The following is a 25,000-nucleotide window of genomic DNA, read 5'->3' as shown; positions in this document are numbered from 1 at the left end:
TTATTATTATTATTATTATTATTATTATTCAAAAGGTGAACCCTATGAGGCCATCCAGCGCTGAAAATAATAACGAACCTGACTCAGCTCTCCCAATCCATTCAGGTCTTTGAATTGGAACTGGAATATAAAATTTAGGTCAAAGGCCAAGCGCTGGGACCTATGAGGTCACCCCGCGCTGAAAGCAATGTCGAAACACTTGTTAGAAGAGGGTGAAAAGCAAGCTAGAAGAAAGAGATTATAAACGGAGGTACAGTAAAAGAAATGAAAAGGGCTGCAGCTACGACCCGAAAGAACACCGCAAAGAACCTCAAGTAACGCCTACAGCAAACCTCTCGACGTGGACTGACGGCACTCCTCCCCTACTGGGATTTTAGTTTTTTGAAGCGGTGTGATAAAAAAAAGTGAAAGAACAGTTAGTGAAAGACTAAACTCGACTATATTCTCACAATATTTCCCCCTCGAGTCGCGTCTTATTTATCTGTTTGTAAATAAGCGAACGCGTAAACCCTACACACAGGCGACGAGCCAATAACCAGATTGGACAGGTATTGGCCCATACACCAAAGGAACGACGCCCTTCCCCGAATCAAAACACGCTTCCCTCGGCCAGGACGCTGGACACAAACCAGAATACATTTCCTAAGTCCTCTCCATCATCCTTGCCCATCACGCTGGGATGACAAACTATGGCCAAACATATTTACAAACCATTGGCTCAAAGATACGGGGGGCGCAAAATTCTGGCTCCAAAGAGACAGGCGGGTTTTAAAAAGTTGCAGCAGCACGACTCTAGAGAGAGAGAGAGAGAGAGAGAGAGAGAGAGAGAGAGAGAGAGAGAGAGAGAGAGAGAGAGAGAGAGAGCGCTTGTGTATGTGTATGTGTGTGAGAGAGAGAGAGAGAATGAATAACAACATCTAATCATTTTCAACAACATTACAACCACCAGCAATAAACTAATGCAATAATTTTAAGAGTACGCTATTACCAATAATCATCCCCAAAATTATTATAATTACTAATAATGCTTAAATAAAACTAAAAAAGTAAAAAACACCGTGTGATGTATATAAACACAGAAAAATTATCATATACATAACCACAGAACCCGACACTACAAGCAAATTCTAAGCTAGAGAACCCTACCATACATCGACATCTATATAAAATAATAACAACCCATATAATTAATAACCATAATGATATAAACAACACGTTGATGATGATGTTAATAAAAAATGACAACGGCGATGACGGGGAAGAAAGCAAAGATCAAACAGAATGGGAATGACGTTCACAGAAGGTTAAAGAGAATATATCAGGCGTGGGAAGACACCGTCCTCCTCCTCCTCCCCCTCCTCCACGATTAAGTAAGGCGCGTAGTCGTCAATGAAATATTCACGGAGGACGACGAGAAGAAGAAGAAGAAGAAGAAGAAGAAGAAGAAGAAGGAGGAGGAGGAGGAGGAGGAGGAGGAGGAGGAGGAGGAGGAGGAGGAGGAGGAGGAGGAGGAGGAGGAGAAACCTGACATTAACAAGAGACACCGAGGCAGGAACGCGCACCAAAAGGCGATAGAAAAAAAAATGCTTTTCCAGGGGTTATTATTGAAGCAACGTCAATCAACACTGGAAAAGGCTGCAATTGATACCCTTCCTTCTTCCTCGACAACAATCTAGTTTTGATATCAAATTCTTTTCTCTCATAGACGGTATCTCCAGAGCGTAATGAATGTCTGTTTCCCCCCACGTATTTCTGGGATGAAGCTGCTAGCCCTTCTGTAGCAAGACCATGACACACCACAGGGCAGAATATATTTTTTAGGCACTGAACCACAAGACGTTTAGACACCCATGGGATCGAACCTTGGGTTCTTGTTGGTGAGATACTGGAACCATTTTATTTTAGAGCCATTCCTAATCTAAATTTTCATATAATGTTAGCGTAACATATGTCAGTGATTATCACTTATATGGTTTATTAAGCCTAACACTTGCATGCCTTGGAACAATATATATCGTTCAGAAGAGTGGCTACTGTTTTTAATTTATTTCCTTCTATTCTTCTTCTCTCCAAATATAAACGACAAATTGTAAAGACAGAATCAAAACTGTCAGAAAGCCTATAATGAAAAGCTGAAAAGTGTCCTGGGTTGAAAGTTTTGCGAAAAAAAATTCAAGTCAAAACAATAATCTATGTTGTGGAGACTTCTCAGTGTATTATGATATTTTACTTGTACCATATGAATGTAAGTAAATTATAGATAAAAAATATAATTAACTTTAATTATGGAGAATGTGTTAGGTGTATTACAGATATTTGGCATTATATTATGCAAATTCATGTAATTATATGTAACTGCATATGAATACAGATTTTAATTTGAACTTGAATTTGTAAAAATACAAGATCAATGAACTTGTAAAGCACGAATTTTTTTAAGCACAATTATCAAAGGAAAATATGTGTGACTGAAGAGTATCAATGAACTGTCAGCCACATAAATTTACGAGCACAAATATTCCACAGGTGAAGAGGGACAGAAAGTACATGTGGTAGGAATGTAAACAGAGGGGGACTGGAATGTGATAAGGTGGTCGGGATAAACGGAGGGAATGAAAGAATACGGAGTGAAATAGGGTGTAAATCAAACGTACCGTGAACAAGGGACGAACAAAAACATGCTGGACGGGTGGAATGAATGGCCAAGAGTGTTGTTATCCGTGTGTGTGTGTGTATGTGTGTATACAGATATTATATATATATATATATATATATATATATATATATATATATATATATATATATGTATATTATATGTATGTGTATATATACAGTTTATAGATATAGATATAATATATATATATATATATATATATATATATATATATATATATATATATATATATATATATATATATATATATATATATATATATATATATATATACTTATGTATATACAACTAAAATAATTTGATACTTAACAAAACATAACACTGAAAAATTACAAAATATTTAACATACTTCATCACTGACATTATGAGAAAAAAATACAAAAACCCATTGAAACGTGCACAACCTACAAAGAAAAAAAAATCAATCAATCAATAAAAACCAAATACAACCAGCACGTATCATATTTACAAGTCAATGTAAAATCCATTGACAATTCTACATTTAAACGCCCAGGTGGTATTTCTTCATGACGTCGGCGTTCCTATGACTCTCGGAGCAAGCGGAACTGGACCCAAATTAATGGCAAAATAGAATTCCGACCACAAATTACCACATCTGTGGCCTAGGAACAAGACAGTACAGTGCAGGTACACACACACATACACATACACACACACGCACACATATATATATATACGATATATATATATATATATATATATATATATATATATATATATATATATATATATATATATATATATATATATATATATATATATATATATATATATAATGTCCCAGGACGATGCGCCGGAATACAGCGCATCAGAAATTATACGACGCGACGATTATCAGTAATTCATACCTGGTTTCAGTTTCAAAACAGAGCTGTGGGTGATGGTTGAATAAAACATTTTCGAACCGTCTCTCTCTCTCTCTCTCTCTCTCTCTCTCTCTCTCTCTCTCTCTCTCTCTCTCTCTCTCTCACTTTTCTCATTATCATTAGGCTTTCCACATTACCACTACAATGATGGATTGCAATTAAAATCTCTCTCTCTCTCTCTCTAATATGATGTACCCCTTTCCTTTTTTCTCCTAATTATTATCAAACTTTTCATATCACTCCAATAATGGATTGCAATTGAAATTCTCTCTCTCTCTCTCTCTCTCTCTCTCTCTCTCTCTCTAATATGAAGTACTCCTTTCCTTTTTTTCTCCTAATTATTATTAAGCTTTTCATATTACCACTACAATAATGGATTGCAATAAAAATCTCTCTCTCTCTCCACACTATGGAGTACCATTTTAAAGCTCTTACATGAAGCATTCTGAGTTGATATACATGTAATGTCAATATATAATTGCAAAATCCCATTCATCATCTATATGAGCGCGCGCGAGCGCGCGCGAGTGCGTGCGTGCGCGCGCGTGTGTATGTATGTATGTGTGTCCGCGCATGCGTAGTTTAATTGCCAGTAATTAAAGCGATTGTATTCCTAAGCAGTACATGGAACCGAACCACTTTAGAGAAACAGCAACCCCTTGAGGCCAATTTATAGCACCCAGCCCAACTGACAGGCAACTCGAGCCTTCATCCTCAACAGCGACCATATATCGGATAAAACATCCCGCGGATCTAAAAACCCATTTCCAAAACGCATTCAATATAACTTTTCCCCTTAGCCAAGATACCCCGATTTTCTCTTTTTTACTCGCAATATCCTTTGATAAATTAGTTCAGGCCGCGCATAGCCTCGATTAAGATCTCGCCTTGGAGTTGCTTCGCCAAAAAAAAAAAAAAAAAAAAAAAAAAAAAAAAAAAAAAAAAAAACAACACACACACACAAGTAAAATCTGCGCCGAAGTTTCTTGTACAGCGTATAATCAAGGCCACCGAAAATTGATCTATCTCGGTATAATGCTGTATGAGCCGCGGCCCATTAAACACTCAGCCGGCCGTGGTGGCCTGTGTTGTTGCGTTGCCAGAAGAACGATCATGGCTAACTTGAACCTTACATAAAATTAAAACTACCGAAGTTAGAGGGTTGCAATTTGGTATGTTTGATGGTTGGAGGGTGGATGATCAACATACCAATTTGCAGTCCTCTGGCCTCAATAGTTTTTATGATCTGAGGGCGGACAGAAAAAGTGCAGACAGAAAAAAGTGCGGACGAACAGACAAAGCCGGCACAACAGTTTCATTTTACAGAAAACTAAAAAAGGGACATAAATAAAATAAAGAAAAAACGCTCCCACCTGAGTCTGGGCTAATCTATTTGAAATGCGCGGATCAGAAGAACATCATCGCCCACGAAGGCAACGTATTCAATTTATTGCGATGGAATGCAATTTATCCGCTGCGAGAGTTAATATTCTAATATTTTCCCGACTCATAATAACTGTTCGTTCGTTCAGCTTAATATGCGCAGTCAACAGCGTAATCAGGCGCCCGGATCCGTTTTATGAGAATTTTGGAATGTTTATCAAGGATTCCCAAAAGGTTTCTGGGTTCCTGTACAATAAAATTAATCTTGCGCGTTCCTAGAATTCCTATGCGATAGAATTAGCCTCGCGCGTTCCTGCAATTCTCAATATATCCATGTCAAAAAAAACTGGAAAATACATCGGTTCCTAGACAATTATTTAGACGCAAGTGAAAGCCATTGGTTCAGAGTATAAAAATATGGCATAAAAAGAATGGTTAAACATTGAACTCTCTCTCTCTCTCTCTCTCTCTCTCTCTCTCTCTCTCCTCTGTTCAACCATCTTTATATCCCCGTCCAAAAAAAAAAAATACATCGGTTTCCAGACAATTATTTACATGCAAAGGAAAGCCATTGGTTCAGAGTATAAAAATATAGCATAAAAATAATGGCTAAACATTGAACTTTCACTTTTACCCTCTCTCTCTCTCTCTCTCTCTCTCTCTCTCTCTCTCATCTTCCTTTGTTCAGCCATCTTTCCCACTTCCCCCATCTGTTACCACGAAACTATCAGTCTCAACCCGTAGAGTTTGTTGGGACCAGTATTTGTCCACGTCGTTTAAGAGAATATTGTTTCCCACATGTGAGCCGAGAGTAATCAATCGTGTGTGTGGGGAGGGGAGAGAGAGAGGGGGAAGGGAGAGGGAGGGAGAGAGAGGGGTGGGGAGGGAGAAGGAATCGTGTATGTGTGGGGAGGAGAGAGAGAAAGAGAGAGAATGCTGGGAGGTGGAGAAGGGAATGCTGGTACCAGGACATACTGGAGAGTGGTCTCCATCCACCAACGGGGAGCCATGAGAGAGAGAGAGAGAGAGAGAGAGAGAGAGAGAGAGAGAGAGAGAGAGAGAGAGAGAGAGAAATGAGTGGGGTGGAATAACATATAAGGTAAAAGGGAATAAAAATCCTGGGAGACTCGGGAAACGAGAGAAACATATGGAGAGGGAGATGGCGAGATGAGTTTTTGACAGGGATACATCGACGTGAAAGAGATGGGAGTTGGTGGAATGGAAATTGGAAATTAAGAAATGCGATAAAAGACGGACGAAAGGAAAGAGGGAGCACGTGAAACGTAGTATATAAATATAGTATATATATATACATATATATATATATATATATATATATATATATATATATATATATATATATATATATATATATATATATATATATATATATATATATATATATATATATATATATATATATATATATATATATATATATATATATATAAATAAGTAATAATGCCGGGACGGGGAAATAGAGGTAAATGTACGAAATGTGCAGAGGGAATAACACAGGTTTTTTTAGCTTTTATTATTTTGCATCGTATATAAAAGGGGAAGGACGGTCCATGGCAAAATAAGGAGTGTAAGGAAAACAAAACTACTGCTGCATATCTTCACAAATGGATGAATTATTGCACAGAAATTCTTCTTCGATGTTTATTTTGCAAAACTTCCGTTGCAAATTGGCTCTGTGTACTCTCAATTCCCACAGACAAAGTCTGTACGTTTGTCCTCTAAAGTGACTGTCTTCTTACCGAGTCCAAACTGGTCCGCCTGAACTGCTGTTGGAGGGATTTCAGTCAAACTTTGAGGGATTTCAGTCAAACTTTGTGGGATTTCAGTAAAACTTTGAGGGATTTCAGTCAAACTTTGAGGGATTTCAGTCAAACCTGGAAGGATTTCAGTCAAACTTGGAGGGATTTCAGTCAAAGTTGGGAGGATTTCATTCAAAATTTGAGGGATTTCAGTGAAACTTGGAGGAATTTCAGTCAAATCTGGAAGGCTTTCATTCACACCTGAAAGGACTTCAGTCAAACTTTGAGGGATTTCAGTCAAACTTGGAAGGATTTCATTCAAACTTGGAGGGATTTCAGCATTTGGGAGGGATTTCAGTCCTACTTACAGGGATTTCAGTTAAATTTGGAGGTATTGCAATCCAGCTTTGAGGAATTTCAGTTAAACCTGGAGGGATTTCATTCAAATTTGGAGGGATTGCAGTCAAACTTTTGTTAAGTGAAGATTTTGCCAGAAACTGAAATTATGGGTCCAAATACCATAGATTCTGCATAGACTTTGCCTTTGGCCATAACTTTTTAACTAAAAAGAAAGAAAAATTATATTTGCCCATATCTGAGAACCACATTACAGAAAACTCGAAAGCCCTTAAAACAATAATGAAATTCTAATTATAAAATGAACTGAAATGAATACAGAATTTGGGCCAAAAGCCAAGCACTGGCACCTATGACGCCATTCAGTGTTGAAACGGAAATTGGCAGTAAGAAAGTATGAAAGGTGTAACGGGGGGAAAACCTCAAAGCAGTTGCACTATGAACCAATTGTTAGGAGAGGGTGGAAAGTAAGATGGAAGAAAGAGATTATGAAAGGAGGTACAGTAAAAGGAATGAAAGGGGTTGCAGCTAGGTGCCGACGGCACGTTGCAAAGAACCATAAGTAATGCCTACGGTGTACCGTATGAGGTGTACTGAGGGCCCTAAACCCCCTACGGTGTTAAAATTGTAAAATGGAACGCAAAGGAATATATAATTTATTCATAAGATGAATATTAATTGTCATGAAGAACTTTCCAACTGAAGTATGACTTCGTGACGCTGACACAGTTCCTGTGAAAGTCAACATTTTCTCTGGTAAGCCTCATTAAAACAAACTCGAGCCTGTTCATCAAAATGATACGCCATTAGGGAGGAGAAGCAAAGAATACGGCAAACAAATACCCTAAGGCAAAGGTCCTGCAAACAATGTCACCCTAACAGTGTATATATCATTATTTCTAACGACTGACGTTCCACGCTAAAGAAACAAATTATTATCTTTCAGGCGACATACAATGTACAAATTAAATTCAGCGTTCTCGCATACTTCCCACCTTTTAAACTGAATACAGAATTCATGCCAAAGACCAAGCTCTGGGACCTATGAGGTCATTCAGCGCTGAAACGGAAATTGACAGTAAAAAGGTTTGAAAGGTGTAACAGGAGGAAAACCTCAAAGCAGTTGCACTATGAATCAATTGTTAGGAGAGGGTGGAGAGTAAGATGGAAGAAGGAGAATGTGAAAGGAGGTACAGTAAAAGGAACGAAAGGGGTTGCACTGACGGAACTACCCCCATATGGTTACTTCCCACCCTTTGTTTTTGCGATACTTTTCATTATGCGTAAGAAGAGACTCGGGATAAAAAAAGTTGGACCAATTTGCCGCTTTCGTGTTATTACAGTACATGATGGTTTTAATACGCGGCAATGCCTCTCTCTCTCTCTCTCTCTCTCTCTCTCTCTCTCTCTCTCTCTCTCTCTCTCTCTCTCTCTCTCTCTGTATTTCAATCGCTGTCGCGCTATCTTTGGTCTGCTCTCTTTCCCTCTCTGGTTCGTTCGCTTTTTCTCTCTCTTCTGTTTCTGTTTCTCTCTCTCTCTCTCTCTCTCTCTCTCTCTCTCAGAATTAATTTCTCTATATAAAAACATATGCTCTCTCTCTCTCTTAAAATGAATCTATACAACAACATATGCTCAGAATTAATTTCTCAATATAAAAACATACGCTCTCTCTCTCTCTCTCTCTCTCTCTCTCTCTCTCTTAAAAAGAATTTTTTTATAAAAAAAATGTGCTCTCTCTCTCTCTCTCTCTCTTAAAATGGAATTTCTTTATACAAAAACATATGCTCAACTGGAAGAAGAAGAAGACTGGTGTGTGTGTTCTCTCTCTCTCTCTCTCTCTCTCTGCCACGACGGGCCACCACGACAAAAAGAAGTGAAATAATGGCGCTGCTGAATAAATGATGAATTCGGAGGAGTCGCTCTGCAGTATCCGTAAGCGTAAGCGGACCTTAGCGGATAATGCAGTCGCTAATTGGGATAATCATTATATCTGAGAGAAGACGATTTTAAATTGGTTTATTCCATCTTGGATTCGTCTTCCTTAACTTGAAGACCACGATATTAGAAATAGCTGAATGTTTTGATTTTTGTATACTGTGCATATGTATGTACACCATATTTACACACATTCCCACATTTATAACTGAATCACGAAAATATGGAACGTGATGAATATATAAATAAAGGCAATACCACGAAGAAGAGAGAATTGCCTTTATTTACATTTTCACATATGTTAGGTTAATTATTATTATTATTATTATTATTATTATTATTATTATTATTATTATTATTATTATTATTATTTTTATTATTATTATAATTATTACTATTATTATTATTATTCAGAATATGAGTATGATCAAGGCCACCGAAAATAGATCTATTCTTAGGTGGTCTCGGTATAATGCTGTACGAGCCGCGGCCCATTAAACTCTCAGCCGGCCGTGGTGGCCTGTGTTGTTGCGTTGCCAGAAGCACGATTGTGCCTAACATTAACCTTGCATAAAATTTTAAAAACTACAGAGGCTAGAGGGCTGCAATTTGGTATGTCTGATGATTGGAGGGTGGATGATCAACATACCAATTTGCAGCCCTCTAGCCTCAGTGGATTTGAAGGTCTGAAGGCGGACAGAAAAAAGTGCGGACGGACAGGCAAAGTCGGCACAATAGTTTTCTTTTCAGAAAACTAAAATGAAGGTACTTCTATGGCAACGATTCCTAGCTAAGATGATTCGACCAAAAAAAACTGTACCTTAAGTGAATACTACTGGATTATTAAGCACAGGCACATGAAGAAAAAAACACACATAACAGCTTCGTTAAATCAATGAGGCACTAAGGACTGCGGAATGTTTTTGCGAGATGTGTTTCTGTCCTAAATTTAGCAGCGCAGGGATTAACAGGGTCTCGGGTACAATCTTGTTTTTCACGGAATAATTCCCCTTTTAAGCAATAATCTTTTTCCTCTGGATAATATCAGCTACTGAGAACAAGATGCTTCGCACCCTCGGAAGACAATCACTTAACAATAAGGGAAAAAGCATGTAAATAAATAAATTAATATATATATATATATATATATATATATATATATATATATATATATATATATATATATATATATATATATATATATATATATATATATATATATATATATATATATATATATATATATATATATATATATATATATATATATATATACATCATGACATTTTTCATATTTGCAAAAATTAAGCTGAATGGTTACCGTCCCTATAGTCGTCGATTCAGACTGTCAGACGTTCGAATCTTCCAAGTGCCGAATCTTTTGTCATTTATAATTCCCCTTCGGTGATATTGCGGAGGCAGAGCGAACTGAATATTAAATGCCATTCGTAGCTCAGAAGGAAGAGCATAGATGCAATCTCGAGTATATAATATGCCTAGCTCGAGTTTCAGTCATTGTAACTTCCCCATCGAAGAGACATTTGGTATTTTTATCTAGTGTGGGGACTCTGCACATAGCAGTTTTATGTGCTCTCAGTAGATGCCTTCCTTCTGGTGAAATTAGTATTATACACTGTTTACAAAATATTCTAAGGAAAATTTAATGGTGATGATACTGCATTAATATTCAACATACATGCCTTTCAGGAGGGTTCTGCTTCCCAACTATGACAGAGATAGAGTTAACTAAGATAGAGATAGAGTTAAGGCTCCGTAAGAACATAGCAACGAAATCCTTAGAACAAAAACTGCTGTAGAAGAATAGAGAAGTAAACAATGTGCAACACACAACGGGTAAAAAATGAGCCGAAGTTTCTTCGGGGCAATCGAGTTTTCTGTACAGCGTATAATGTTGTATGAAACTCTCAGCCACGGCTTGGTGGTGTCCTGTGTTGTTGGCACATAACTACAGTGGTATCGGACGCACCATCATCGCTAACTTTAACCATAAATAAAATCAAAACTACTGAGGCTAGAGGGTTGCAATTTGGTATATTTGATGACTAGAAGGTGGATGATCAACGCACCAATTTGCAGCCCTCTAGCCCCGGTAGTTATTAAGATCTGATGGCGGACAGAAAAAGTGCGGACGGACAGACAAAGCAAACTCAATAGTTTCTTTTACAGAAAACTAAAACTGGTATGAATACGTCTCATTTTTGCATGTTTCTTGCAACCTTTGTAATAAAAAAAAAAAACTGAAAACTAACTCCACCCACATAAATTTCAGAAGTAACCCCACCCAACCCTTCCTCGCCCTCCCCCTCTCAGTCGAATTTCATGACCTCAAGTTTCAACCCTCGATATTGCAAAAATAGCCTTTTTCCTTTTTCATAATTTTACAGCCCACATTCCTCCCATTATCGCCAACGGCAGGGTGTGTGAAACTCCGTGAAATATGAGATCAAATTATAAAGGTCGAAACTAAAAGTCCGCGGAGGAGGAAAATAAAAAATAACATAATTTTGCCATGGGCCATGGAAAAGGAAATCGCTATCATAGTCATGTTTTTTTGTTTTTATTCACTAGGATCGTCTGTGCTTCGCACTCGAAGATAGCAGCGTTTAAAACCATTATTATTATTATTATTATTATTATTATTATTATTATTATTATTATGAACCCTATTCACATGACACAAGTCCACAGGAGCAATTATTGAAATTCAAGCTTCCAAAGAATATGACATTCACTTGAAAAAAGTAACAGTAGGTAACAGAAAATACAGAAAGATCAGTTATTAGAAAAGAGAAAATAAATTATCAAATAAATAAAAAATATACAAAAATATAAGTAAATTATTAAAATAAGAGAATTTTTTTTAGGGTAGTAATGCGTTGCAGCTTAGCTTGAACGAAAGCTTGAATACATGTACTCTCGTTATACTGTATTGGGACATGCTTGCTTATGACCTGTCAGTCATAACAATTCAACCATAGAATATAATTTACACTACAAAGGTAAACATAACTCTTATCAGTCAAGTCAACTTGGACCCCGAAAACCTGAATGTTAGTCTGTTGAAGTAAATTATGTAAAATTAAACTGCAAATATCCTTGGCTATTTTAGAAGCATCTGTGCCCTTTACAAAATCATAAAAAAAAAGAGAGAAAGAGGGTCAGCTCAACATTTACCAAGTAAATTTATGAAGAAAGTCTTACCTCACGTGCGTGGCTTGAATCAGGAGTTCGGTGATTAAAAAAGCATAAATTCTACGAGAACGTGCCGCAGAATCTCATCTGTTAACAAATCAGCGCCCAGTGGCGACATTAGACCCTCACTCGTCACTCCCTTGATTCAAATCTAGAGCTTCTGCAGCAGTTTTCAATCTGGGGTCAGCTGGTCCTCGGTGGCTTGTACAGAGTTACTGAGATGTACTGAAGTCCGCAGTCTGTTGAGAAAGAGATAGAAAGACAAGAGTATAGTGGATTGGTCTCAAAATTGCTATAAACGGCATAATGACGTTATTATTATTATTATTATTATTATTATTATCATTCATTAGATGAAACTTATTCATATGGAACAAGCCCACCAAAGGGGCCACTGACTTGTCATTCAAGCTTCCAAAGAATATTAAGGTGTTCATTAGGAAGACGTGAGAGGAAATACAGGGAAATACAGAGAGAAGAGATCCCAGTTTAGAAAAATTGGCTAAAACTATTGTTGTACCGTTTTGTACCAAATTAAGCCTTGGTTTACGTACACTCAGCAATTTAGTAACATGCCGTGAGAGAGAGAGAGAGAGAGAGAGAGAGAGAGAGAGAGAGAGAGAGAGAGAGAGAGAGTGGATGGGTATCAAGACTGTTAATAAAAAAGCATGATGAAATTATTACAATTTACACAAATTACTCAAACCTGTTGTTGTGCCGTTTTAAGCCAAATTAAGCCTCGGTTTATTGACATATAATTAGTAACATGCTGAGACAGAGATGGATAGATGAACAGAGAGGATGGGAATCAGAATTGTTATGAACACCATAACGAAGTTCTTATAATGTATACAAACTGGTTAACCCTATTGCTGTGCCGTTTTACACCAAATTAAGCCTTGGTATATGTACATTATATAACCTAGTAACAGGTCAGTGGGGTACTTATCTTCCAAAAGCAAAAACTGACAGTAGTTACGAATTTGTTTAATCAAAAGAACAACCAGTGGCCCTTAAAAGCTACCTTTATGGGCTCGCAAATTTAAATGATTTAAATACTTTGCACAACAGCAGATACAAGGATATCCCACTGGCACAAAATGCTTTTTCATGTGAACAGCCTAAGCCAAGGGCCTTTAAAATATGATTCATGAGTCAAGGCTGCAATAAATGGAAAGCGACTGGCCATAAATACCTAGTGGCACACGGCCATTAGGCATTAGTAATATTAACACAAATCACCTTTCACATGAATAAAAACAACGAGACTTTTGGTGGCAAAATTAATCCTCAATCCCTTCAAAAATAGCAGCAAGAATTACCTTAATTTTTATTTATATACTTCTAATGTAATTTACCAGTTTTAAATGGTGTTTTGCCATCATCTAGGGAAATATATATTAAGCCTATATTCATTTGCTTTTTAGCATAAGAGCAGAATTCGGAAATAATCGGAAATTTACATTGTTATAAGAATCTTTAAGTGCAAAATATATATATATATATATATATATATATATATATATATATATATATATATACATACATACATACATATATACATACATACATACATACATACATATATGTATATATGCTGAACATACACATGCACAAAATGCACAAAAATTCACAATACTCTGCTATATTTGTTACTGTTTTCAAATTGAGAAACATAAACCCAGGGGAAAATAACCAAACGAAAAACTTGTTAGCGAAGCATCTGTATTTGGCCTTGCTGTTCCCATGTTCGAGACTGTGTAGAATTAAAAATTCATTATTACTCATCTCCTAAGTCAATGGTGCTTTCTTGGTAAACATATGCAAATGTGGTGGCATGCAAGATGGTAAAGATTCCTTGTGGTATAAAATGACTTTGCTTTGGAACAATCATTAATGCAAGAGAATGTATATGAACAAGTGAGCTTGCATGCACACATGAACATACAGACAAACACACACAATGTTTACACACACATACACACGTGTACACACAAACACAGACACGTATACACATAACCAAGAAATGATTGTAAAAATAGTGTGTAAGATCTTTTACCTTCATTCAAAGGCATTTTCAAGCAGTTGATTGAAAATGACATTGGGTGAAGGCGAAAGATCTTGCACTCAGTTGTTTCACTCTCATCGTGGCTATTTACTCTTGTTTATACTTTTCTTATCACGGAAGAGAGAGAGAGAGAGAGAGAGAGAGAGAGAGAGAGAGAGAGAGAGAGAGAGAGAGAGAGAGAACACAAAAACACACCTAAAAGAATTGCATATATTATGACGACTTGCCAAATAGAAAAGGTGTCGTCAGCAAACTACGTAAAAAGGATCTCTCTCTCTCTCTCTCTCTCTCTCTCTCTCTCTCTCTCTCTCTCTCTCTCTCTCCACACACACTGACGAGCTGCTGAATAATGAAGAGTGTTTAAGCATGATAACAATGGGGGGAATGACAAAGTTTACAAGCTACCTCTTAAGACTGCGGGAGTTCTTCACCATCATCATCACCATAATCACCATTATCATCAACACCATCACTATCATCACCATCATTATCAACACTGTCACCATCACCATTATCGTTTTCAGCAGCATCACCATCATTATCATAACCACCATCATCACCATCAGCATTATCATTATCAGCAGCATCACCATCATCATCACCATAGTCACCATCACCATAATCATTAACATCATTATCAACACCATCACTATCTTCACCACAATCACTATCATCATCATCACCATTACCATCATCATCACCATTATCAACATCATCACCATCACCCTTATCATCACCGCCAACTTCTTTAACACCATCACCATGACCACTATTAGCATCACCACCAACACCATCACCATCGTCACTGCCAACACCATCACCATCATCACTGTCATCACCATCATCATCTTAGAGCCCAGAGCTCAGTACCTCTTGCCGAGAGTAATTATTTGAACCTTCTTTGACCGTCCTGGTATATACGAAGCTTAACTTTACTTCTTCTCCGCTTACCTTTCTTTACTTACCCTCTCTCTCTCTCTCTCTCTCTCTCTCTCTCTCTCTCTCTCTCTCTCTCTCTCCTCGGGGCAAGATAAAACCCTAACGCCAAGGCTGCTGCTTTGTTTATCTTGAGAGAGAGAGAGAGAGAGAGAGAATGGAAAAAATATACCAAAATGCTTAAAAAGGCTATTTTAACAAAACATGTTAAGTTTTTTCACCATCAAAACTTGAGAGAGAGAGAGAGAGGGGGGGGTGGCGGAAGGGGTGAAACACACATAAATACTTTTAATAAAGGACTAATCTAAACGAACCATATACGATTTTTTTCCAGCACCAAACTCCCTAATAAAAATATTACAATTGACGAGGACCAATTTACTAAGTAAGTTTGATACAGGGCAGAAGTTTCCTGGCGAAGGTGCTCAAAGAGAGAGAGAGAGAGAGAGAGAGAGAGAGAGAGAGAGAGAGAGAGAGAGAGAGAGGTTGCTTTTTTATCTTGAGAAGGAGAAAGATTGCGTCTTGTATCTTGAGAGAGAGAGAGAGAGAGAGAGGTATTGCTTTTTTCATCTTGAGAGAGAGAGAGAGAGAGAGAGAGAGAGAGAGAGAGAGAGAGAGAGAGAGAGAGAGAGAGAAAATGTGTCCTAAGATGAAATGCTGGAAAAATGGCGTCTTCTTCTTAAGTCTTCATTTCTATCATCATCATCATCATCATCTCTTTCTCCCTCGAGGGACAGCCGATCATCAAGGATCCCACATATAACAACTACTGTCACTTTTATAGACCCCGGAGAGGAAGCCGCTCTCTCTCTCTCTCTCTCTCTCTCTCTCTCTCTCTCTCTCTCTCTCTCTCTCAAGATAAACAAAGCAATCTCTCTTTCTCTCTCTGTCTCTCACAGAACAATATAGCAATCTTCCTCTCTCTCTCTGTGTCTGTCTCTCAAGATAAACAAAGCAATCTCTCTTTCCCTCCCAAGATGAATAAAACAATCTCTCTCTCTCTCTCCCTCTCAAAATAAATGAAGCACTCTCTCTCCCCTCTCTCTCTCAAAATAAAAAATCAGTCTCTCTCTCTCTCAAGATAAAAAAGCAATCTCTCTCTGTATGTCTGTCTCTCTCAAGATAAAATAACAATCTTTTCTCTCTCTCCCCCCTCTCTTTCTCTCTCTTTCAAGATGAAAAGGTAATCTCTTTTTCTCTCTCTATCTCGCTCTCTCTGTTTGTCTGTCTGTCTCTCTCAAGATGAATAAAACCATCTCTCTCTCTCTCTCTCTCTCCTCCTTCTTGTTCGTCCGTTGAGCATCTGTAATCCTCATCCCTAGCTCCCTGTCGCGACAATTTGTTTGGGGCCATTTTCCTCTTAGATAACCGCCATCTCTTCTCCAGACAGCAGCATCAGAAGCTCTCGAGTCCAACTCAGGACACCCGAGATGATGACAGCTCTCTCTCCCTTCATTCTCCCCGCCCCTGCCCCGCCCCCTGGGGAGAATCCAAGCCCTTCCTGACATGCCTACCCTAGTGGATACAGCCCCAGCTCTCTCTCTCTCTCTCTCTCTCTCTCTCTCTCTCTCTCTCTCTCTCTCTCTCTCTCTCACCTTCAAGATAAAAAAGAATTCTCTCTCTCTCTCTCTCAAGATAAAAAGTAACCTTTCTCTCTCTCTCTCTCAAGATAAAAAAGCAATCTCTCTCTCTCTCTATCTCTCTCTATTTCTCTCTCAAGATAAAAAACAATCTCTCTCTCTCTCAAGATAAAAAAGGAGTCTCTCTCTTTCTCTCTCAAGATAAAAAAGACATCTCTCTCTCTCACTCTCCCTCAAGATAAAAAGCACATCTCTCTCAAGATAAAAAAGCAATCTCTCTCTCTCTCTCTCTCTCTCTCTCTCTCTCTCTCTCTCTCTCTCTCTCTCTCTCTTCCCCAAGAAAGTTTCCTCTTCATTTGCTCCAGAGGAGGAACAGGAGAAGGAGTGGACATCCTCCTCCTCCTCCTCCTCCTCCCTTAAGAGCTTTAGGCACTTCAGTACCCAAGGACAAATGTTCAACTTGTTTCCTCGCATTCCTTTTTCGGTCGAGAGAAAGAGGAGGACGGAAGGGAAAAAGAAGTGTAAAGGAAGTGGAGAGAGAGAGAGAGAGAGAGAGAGAGAGAGAGAGAGAGAGAGAGAGAGAGAGAGAGAGAGAGAGCGTTCCCCCAACTCCCACCTCTCTCCTTTCCTTCCATGCCGTACCCTCGACGTGAACTAACTCTATAAACTTTTCCCTCCTCCTCCACTTTCCGAAGGACGAACTTTTCCTTCTTTCTTCTTTTTTCTTCTTCTTCTTCTTCTTCTTCTTCTTCCTTCCGCGAACAAAGGCCATTCACTCACGCCCGAATACAATACGCCTTCGGAAACTCCTTTTATAAATTTCCGTAATTGACAATTCGGCCAACAGAAGTTCAACTTCATAACTCGCCAGCTGCTGTTCCTCTAGCCTTTAGCATCACTTTTACCCACCGACCGTTCGCCCTAGCGGGGAGGGGGCCCCTCTGGCCCACACACCCTGACACCCCTACCCTTTAGAAGTGTCATTCCTCCTCCGTCAAAAGGGGGGCGGGAGCCCCTTTTTCCCTTAAAGTCCCCTAATCAACCATTAGCATCTAGAATCGGTCTCGCGGCGCAACCTACCAATGGCCGGCTCTTGTTGTTCTCTTCTTGAACTCCAATCCGAATCGCCGGTGCTAATTCCATGAAACTCGTATTTACCCTTTGCCAAAAATGTTCGCACCAGATTTCTTTTCATTTTTAAACTTTTTTTTTTTTTACTTTTTTTTTCTTTTTTTTATTTCGGGAGGAGGCGGTCAATGGCAAGTCCCGGAGTGAAAATTCCCTCATTTTCCCGCCTCTCGTATTCTCGGTCGACGGCTTAAAAATTCAGCAGGTTTTCTGGGTAGTGATACGGCGGGCAAACAGAGGAAGCCAAAGTTGTGTTTGGCCCCGTTATTTGTCCTGAACCAATTAATACAAAGTCAACACTGGGCCCAAAGTTGCCTCAGGACAGTCGAGAGAAAGGACAGGAGGTTAAGGGAAAAGAGAGGAGAAGAAGAAGAAGAAGAGGAAGACGGAGAAGAAGAAGGAAAGGAAGAAAGAAGAAGAAGCAAGAGGAGGTGGAGGAGGAGGAGGAGGAGGAGGAAAAGAGAGACAGTCTAGGCGACAGGGAAGAATTGAAGTGGATGAACAAACAAGAGAAAAAATTGTCGAGAGAAAGGACAGAGGGTTAAAGGAAGAAGAAGATGGAGGAGGAGGAGGAGGAGGAAAAGAGAGACAGTCTAAGCTACAGGGAAGAACTGAAGTGGATGAACAAACAAGAGAAAAATTAGTCGAGAGAAAGGACAGAAGGTCAAGAGAAAAGACTGAAGAAGAAGAAGAAGAAGAAGAAGAAGAAGAAGAAGAAGAAGAAGAAGAGAAGAAGAAGAAGAAGAAGAAGGAAAAGAGAAACAGTCTAGGCGATGGGGGAAGAAGAAGAATTGAAGAAGGGAAAAAAATCAAGAAAACAATGGAAAGGAGGTTAAGGGAAAACAAAGAAGAAGAAGAAGAAGAAGAAGAAGAAGAAGAAGAAGAAGAAGAAGAAGAAGAAGAAGAAGTACAGTCAAGGCGACGGAGAAGAAGAACTGAAGTGGAGGCGGAAAGAGGAAAGCACCAAAAAGACTTATTTACTTAAGACTTACAAAGGCTAAAGTCCTATTTTTTGGACTTCAACCCTAAAACTCTAGAGAAAAAAATAAAATAAAAATGGCCTCTTAAAACAACCTTGGACCACGAAAACGCGACGCAAATAAAGGAAAAGATATAAATAAGTATTTAAGGAACACAAAAATAATTGCTAAGAGGTATAAAAGACATTAAGGTTTAACCAAACTGCATTGTTTATGTTGCGGAAGGACCCCCCAAAAAAATTTGGTAATTAATTTCCGAGACGGGGTCTCCTTACAAAATTCCTCACCCACAATTTTCATTTCCTCTTAAAATTCAAGAGAGAGAGAGAGAGAGAGAGAGAGAGAGAGAGAGAGAGAGAGAGAGAGAGAGAGAGAGAGAGAGAGAGAGAGAGAGAGAGCGCTTAGTAATTTTGATAAGCCACAAAAGGCGACCATTTTTTCTCAAGAATCATTATATATATATATATATATATATATATATATATATATATATATATATATATATATATATATATATATATATATATATATATATATATATATATTATAATTAAAGTCGTGAAAATAACAATTGTCATTTTAAATCATTGTTGCGATAAAAATCTTTAAAGAAATAATTTTTCGGCTCAAGGCCTTCAGTCATATTTGGATTTTCTGTCTACATCTTCTGCTACAATAATAATAATAATAATAATAATAATAATAATAATAATAATAATAATAATAATAATAATGTTCTAAGCCTCCTTTTTCACTACATCTATTACTTTGAATGAAATACAAATTTCTTAGCCATGGTTCCTTCAGTCATGTAAAGATTTTATATCTACTTGTTCTGCTACTACAATAATAATAATAATAATAATAATAATAATAATAATAATAATAATAATATTAATGTTCTAAGCCTCTGTTGCCACTACATTTGCTACTTAGCATTAAACACACTACTTAAACCCTTCGTTCTACCACCCAGAATATCTCTGAACAAAAATTATTGCTGATACTTACCGCCACTTACTTAGTAACAATAGTAAAAAAAATCATGGGATTAAATGCTTCAGTTCTTCCTCACATTAAGAAATATCAAATATACAACTGTTCACTAACTAGCTATTGTATAAGAAACACTAAATATGCAATAAATACTTCATTTCTTCCTCTCATTAAGAAATATGAAATATACAACTACCCACTAAATAGCTATTGTATAAGAAATAATAAATATGCAACTGCCCACTAAATAGCTACTGTATAAATCAAATATCCTAATACCCACTATTAAATATGCAACTTCCCACTAAATAGCTCTTGTATAAAAAATGTTAAATGTGCAACTGCCCACTAAATAGCTATTGTACAAGAAATGTTAAATATGCAACTGCCCGCTAAATAGCTATTTATAAGAAATATTAAATATGCAACTGCCCACTAAATAGCTACTGTATAAGAAACAATACATATGCAACTGCCCACTAAGTAGCTATAGTATAAGAAATATTAAATATGCAACTGACCACTAAATAGCTATCGTATAAATCAAATATCCTACTGCCCACTATTAAATATGCAACTTCCCACTAAATAGCTCTTGTATAAGAAATATTAAATATGCAACTGCCCACTAAACAGCTATGGTATAAGAAATAAAAAAAATATGCAACTGCCCACTAAATAAACATGGTATAAGAAATAATAAATAAGCAAATGCCCACTAAATAGCTATTGTACAAGAAATAATAAATATGCAACTGCCTACTAAAGAGCAATTGTACAAGATATATCAAATATGCAACTTCCCACTAAATGGCCATTGTAGATTCGCGTGCCATTCCAACACGCTGACCACTTAAACTACCGACAGCATTCGCTTTCAAAGGCCTCTCCCGAAAAACAATTAGACAAAGAACCACACACCGAATGCAATTGAGAGAGCGCGAGAAACACTACAAAAAATGACGAGGGTCGAGATTGCTGTTACAGTGGATTCACAATCGACTCCGGGATTTTATTCGGAGGAGCACAAAGGAGGGATAACAATTATTGTTCCAAACGATCTGCTGCCACGCCCGACGGCAAATCATTTATGGTTCCATTAACCGAATTATTATTAGCGTCGCGGTCTGTTTGTGTGTGTGTGTGTGTGTGTGTGTGTGTGTGTGTGTGTGTGTGTGTGTGTGTGTGAATGGGGATTCAACACCCCGACCAATGGCGGCTGGTTTTTTAAAAAAAAAAAAGTGCTCGCGCGGAGAGCAAAACAATTAACTCGCGCGGCGAATGGACGGACGAACATATTCTACGTTCTGATTGCCACCATTTGCTTTGCTCATTTTGATCACCTGCTTCTCTCCCCCTTTCATGTTTGCTTGCTGGAGTCAAAGATGCATCGATTATTCGACGCTTTTAAACTGAAGGTTGAATGCTGTACTGTGTCGGAATCTTTGTAAAGCATGAGAATATATATTATTATTATTATTATTATTATTATTATTATTATTATTATTATTATTATTATTATTATTAATAATATTCTTCGGAAGATGAACCTTATTCATAGGGAACAAGCCCAAAGGTGCCACTGACTTGAAATTATTATTATTATTATTATTATTATTATTATTATTATTATTATTATTATTATTATTATTATTATTATTAGTAGTAAATTATTATTATTCGAAGATGACCTTATTCATTGAAATTACTTGAAATTATTATTATTATTATTATTATTATTATTATTATTATTATTATTCGGAATATGAACCTTATATTAGAAAAGAAAAGATATATTAACAAATAAATGAATAAATGAATAAGAATGTAAGCAAATTATTCAATACAAGGAGACTAGTTTTAGGGTAATAAGAGAAATAAAGGCTACAACAACAGTAATTAGTTGATATCAACTGAAACTTTGAATATGTAGCGAGGAAATATTATCAAAATATTTTTAGTTTTCTGTAAAAGAAAACTACTGTGCCGGCTTTGTCTGTCCGTCTGCACTTCTATCCGCCCTCAGATCTTAAAAGTTACTGGGAGGCTAGAGGGCTGCAAATTGGTATGTTGATCATCCACCCTCTAATCATCAGACATACCAAACTGCAGCCCTCTATCTTCACTAGTTTTTATTTTAAGGCAGATCTATTTTCGGTGGCCTTGATTATACGATGTTGCGGCTGTATAGAAAACTCGACTGCGCCGAAAAAACTTCGGCGCACTTTTTACTTGTTTTATTATGGCGACTATAAGGAGAAATGTTACAATGACAAGTATTGAGTTGGCATTGGCATTAACACGGCAATCGACAATAATAATAATAATAATAATAATAATAATAATAATAATAATAATAATAATAAGACCTCTTCAACTGACAAGCAATGACCTCCCTCCCTCCCACAGAAACGAGTGAGGGCGAAACCTCCCCCCCTCCCCCTCAATTCATACTATTACATCAAAGCGTTGGCAACAAAATTTATTTTCATATTGTGAATAATAAAAGGAGTTTTTCTTGCTGGTTTCCCGTGACGGCTTTGAAAGCTAATCTGTTGATACGTCAACCAACCAAGGAAAATATCTTGTGGAGGGGGGGGGGGGCGAGAGGGAGGGAGGGGAAGAGTAAGGGGGCTTTTAAGCAATATTTTTTTTATTCCCCTTTCGCTCTCCCTGCTTCGGGATATTCACTCAACAAAAATAAAAAGCTTGTGTTAATACTCTTCTTCCTCATCCTCTTCTTCTTTTTCCTCTCTGTTCCTCCTCCTCTTCCTCTTCTTCTTCTTATTTTTCTTCTTCTCTTCCTCCTCCCCCTCGCCCTCCTCCTTCGGTCCTCAACATTCGCCTTGGATTTTTCGTACCATGATTTAACCGTGCACTTATTCCCATTGCTAACCTCATACCTGGAATTAATTGCTGACATCTTTCAATTCCGTTTCACCTACACGTTCCTTCTCTCTCTCTCTCTCTCTCTCTCTCTCTCTCTCTCTCTCTCTCTCTCTCTCTCTCTCTCTCGACTTCCGTATCTGTCTAAGGCACTGCCTTATTTCTGGGCTGTAAAGGACCGGAGGATTTACTATTAATGAACTGAATCTCAGATCACACGGAATATATAAGACTCAAAGGAAAAGAAAGAGCAGGGGCTAGATTGCTTTTGTCGCCCGAGAGAGAGAGAGAGAGAGAGAGAGAGAGAGAGAGAGAGAGAGAGAGAGAGATGAGATATAGATAGAGGTGATATATATATATATATTTATAATATATATATATATATATCTTATAAATATATATATATATTGTTATATATATATATAATTTATAAGTATAAATATATATCTTTTATATATATATGTGTGTGTGTGTATGTATGTATATATTTCATATATAAATATATATATATAAGTATATAAATAAATTTAATATATATATATATATATGTATATGTATACATATATATATATATATATGTTTGTATAATATAAATTTTTGTATGCTTGTTATATATCTATATATACATATGCATACATACAAAGATACGTATATACATACTGCATACATAACAATATACACAAGGCTATCAAACAGTTCAACCTAACCTTGACCCAGTTCACAAGCAAGGAAAATATTCTCCAAACATGTTCCCATAACCAGTGGGTGATTGGTCTGACGTCAGACCAGCTGGCAAAAGGAATTTTGCAAAGCCCAGTAAGGGCACAGATATGTTTTGCAACTGGGGAAATGATGCAGTTTCTGAAATGGTCAACAGATGGCGTTGCAGGTCTTGGGGTCATAAAGTTCATTTGGGGGAAACAGGTGAAAATGAAAAACAAGTAAAAAATGCGGCGCAATCGAGTTTTTTATACGGCCGCTACAGCGTATAATGGAGGCCACCGAATATAGATCTATCTTTCGGTGGTCTCGGTATAATGCTGTACGAGCCGCGATCCGTGAAACTTTAACCACGGTCCGGTGGTGGGATATCCTATATCGCTGCCAGAACGATTATGGCTAACTTTAACCTTAAATACAATCAAAACTACTGAGGATAGAGAGCTGCAATTTGGTATGTTTGATGATTGGTGGGTGGATGATCAACATACCAATTTGCAGCCCTCTAGCCTCAGTAGTTTTTAAGATCTGAGGGAGGACAGAAAAAGTACGGACAGAAAAAAGTGCGGACAGAGAATGATTAAATTATAGGAATAATTACCAAGAGTCATTATCATAATGAACTGCGCCATAGTATATATGTGTGTGTATATATATATATATATATATATATATATATATATATATATATATATATATATATATATATATATATATATGTGTGTGTGTGTGTGTGTGTGTGTACACTAAAAGTTGAGGAACTTGATGTAAAATCTACTTTAGCTAACGCACTCACCTTGTAGCTTACGGAACAACAGTACACAATAGTGGACAGTAGTATAATGGTTCGTTTTCACTAACTCATTCATAAATTTATTCATTCACACAAGTATACAACATGGCTACCGCATCAATGTTTACGGTACACTACCGAGATGAGTTACATAAAAAAAAAAGTTCCATTGACAATTGAGTAACATTATGCGCAAGGGAGTTTTGAATGTATGAATAGAAAGCGTAATTTTACAAGCGTGAATACATACGCACAAGCAAGCATGTTTGTGCGTGAGTGCTTGTGTAAGTTGGTGTTTGTGCGGAAGTCTGAAGTGTGCATATATATATATATATATATATATATATATATATATATATATATATATATATATATATATATATATATATATATATATATATATATATATATATATATATATATATATATATATATATATATATATATACACATTATATATATTTATATATATCTATGTTGTATATGTATATAAATATATATTCAAATATACACAATATGTATATATACGCATATATAGAAATATGTACATATACAAATATGTATATATATGTATATAAATAAATAAATATATATACAGTATATACATACATACATCTATACAGTGTATATATATATATATATATATATATATATATATATATATATATATATATATATAATACATGTGTACATACATACATACA

At 36.9% G+C, this 25,000-nt stretch overlaps 3 protein-coding genes across 3 annotated transcripts in view; 2 read left to right on the top strand and 1 right to left on the bottom strand.

Annotated features, from left to right (window-relative positions):
* The window catches only part of LOC136849322 (WAS/WASL-interacting protein family member 1-like), a 512,887-nt gene that overhangs the window by 83,977 nt on the left and 403,910 nt on the right, over positions 1-25,000 (top strand). The gene's annotated exons all lie outside the window — the stretch shown is intronic.
* Positions 14,686-17,988, bottom strand: LOC136848974 (uncharacterized). The gene is made up of 2 exons (XM_067121785.1): positions 17,874-17,988; positions 14,686-15,125 (listed from the first exon to the last, which is right to left on the bottom strand). Exons 1-2 carry the CDS (start codon positions 17,986-17,988, stop codon positions 14,686-14,688), a joined length of 555 nt encoding a protein of 184 aa, XP_066977886.1.
* On the top strand, positions 18,050-18,906 carry LOC136848973 (uncharacterized). Its single transcript, XM_067121783.1, has 2 exons — positions 18,050-18,093; positions 18,279-18,906. The coding sequence occupies exons 1-2, from the start codon at positions 18,050-18,052 to the stop codon at positions 18,904-18,906; spliced, it is 672 nt and encodes a 223-aa protein (XP_066977884.1).

Source organism: Macrobrachium rosenbergii, chromosome 20 (assembly GCF_040412425.1).
Source record: "Macrobrachium rosenbergii isolate ZJJX-2024 chromosome 20, ASM4041242v1, whole genome shotgun sequence".
Taxonomy (NCBI): Eukaryota; Metazoa; Arthropoda; class Malacostraca; order Decapoda; family Palaemonidae; genus Macrobrachium; species Macrobrachium rosenbergii.
Note: the sequence above shows the minus strand (reverse complement) of the source record. Positions and strands in the feature narration are given on the sequence as shown.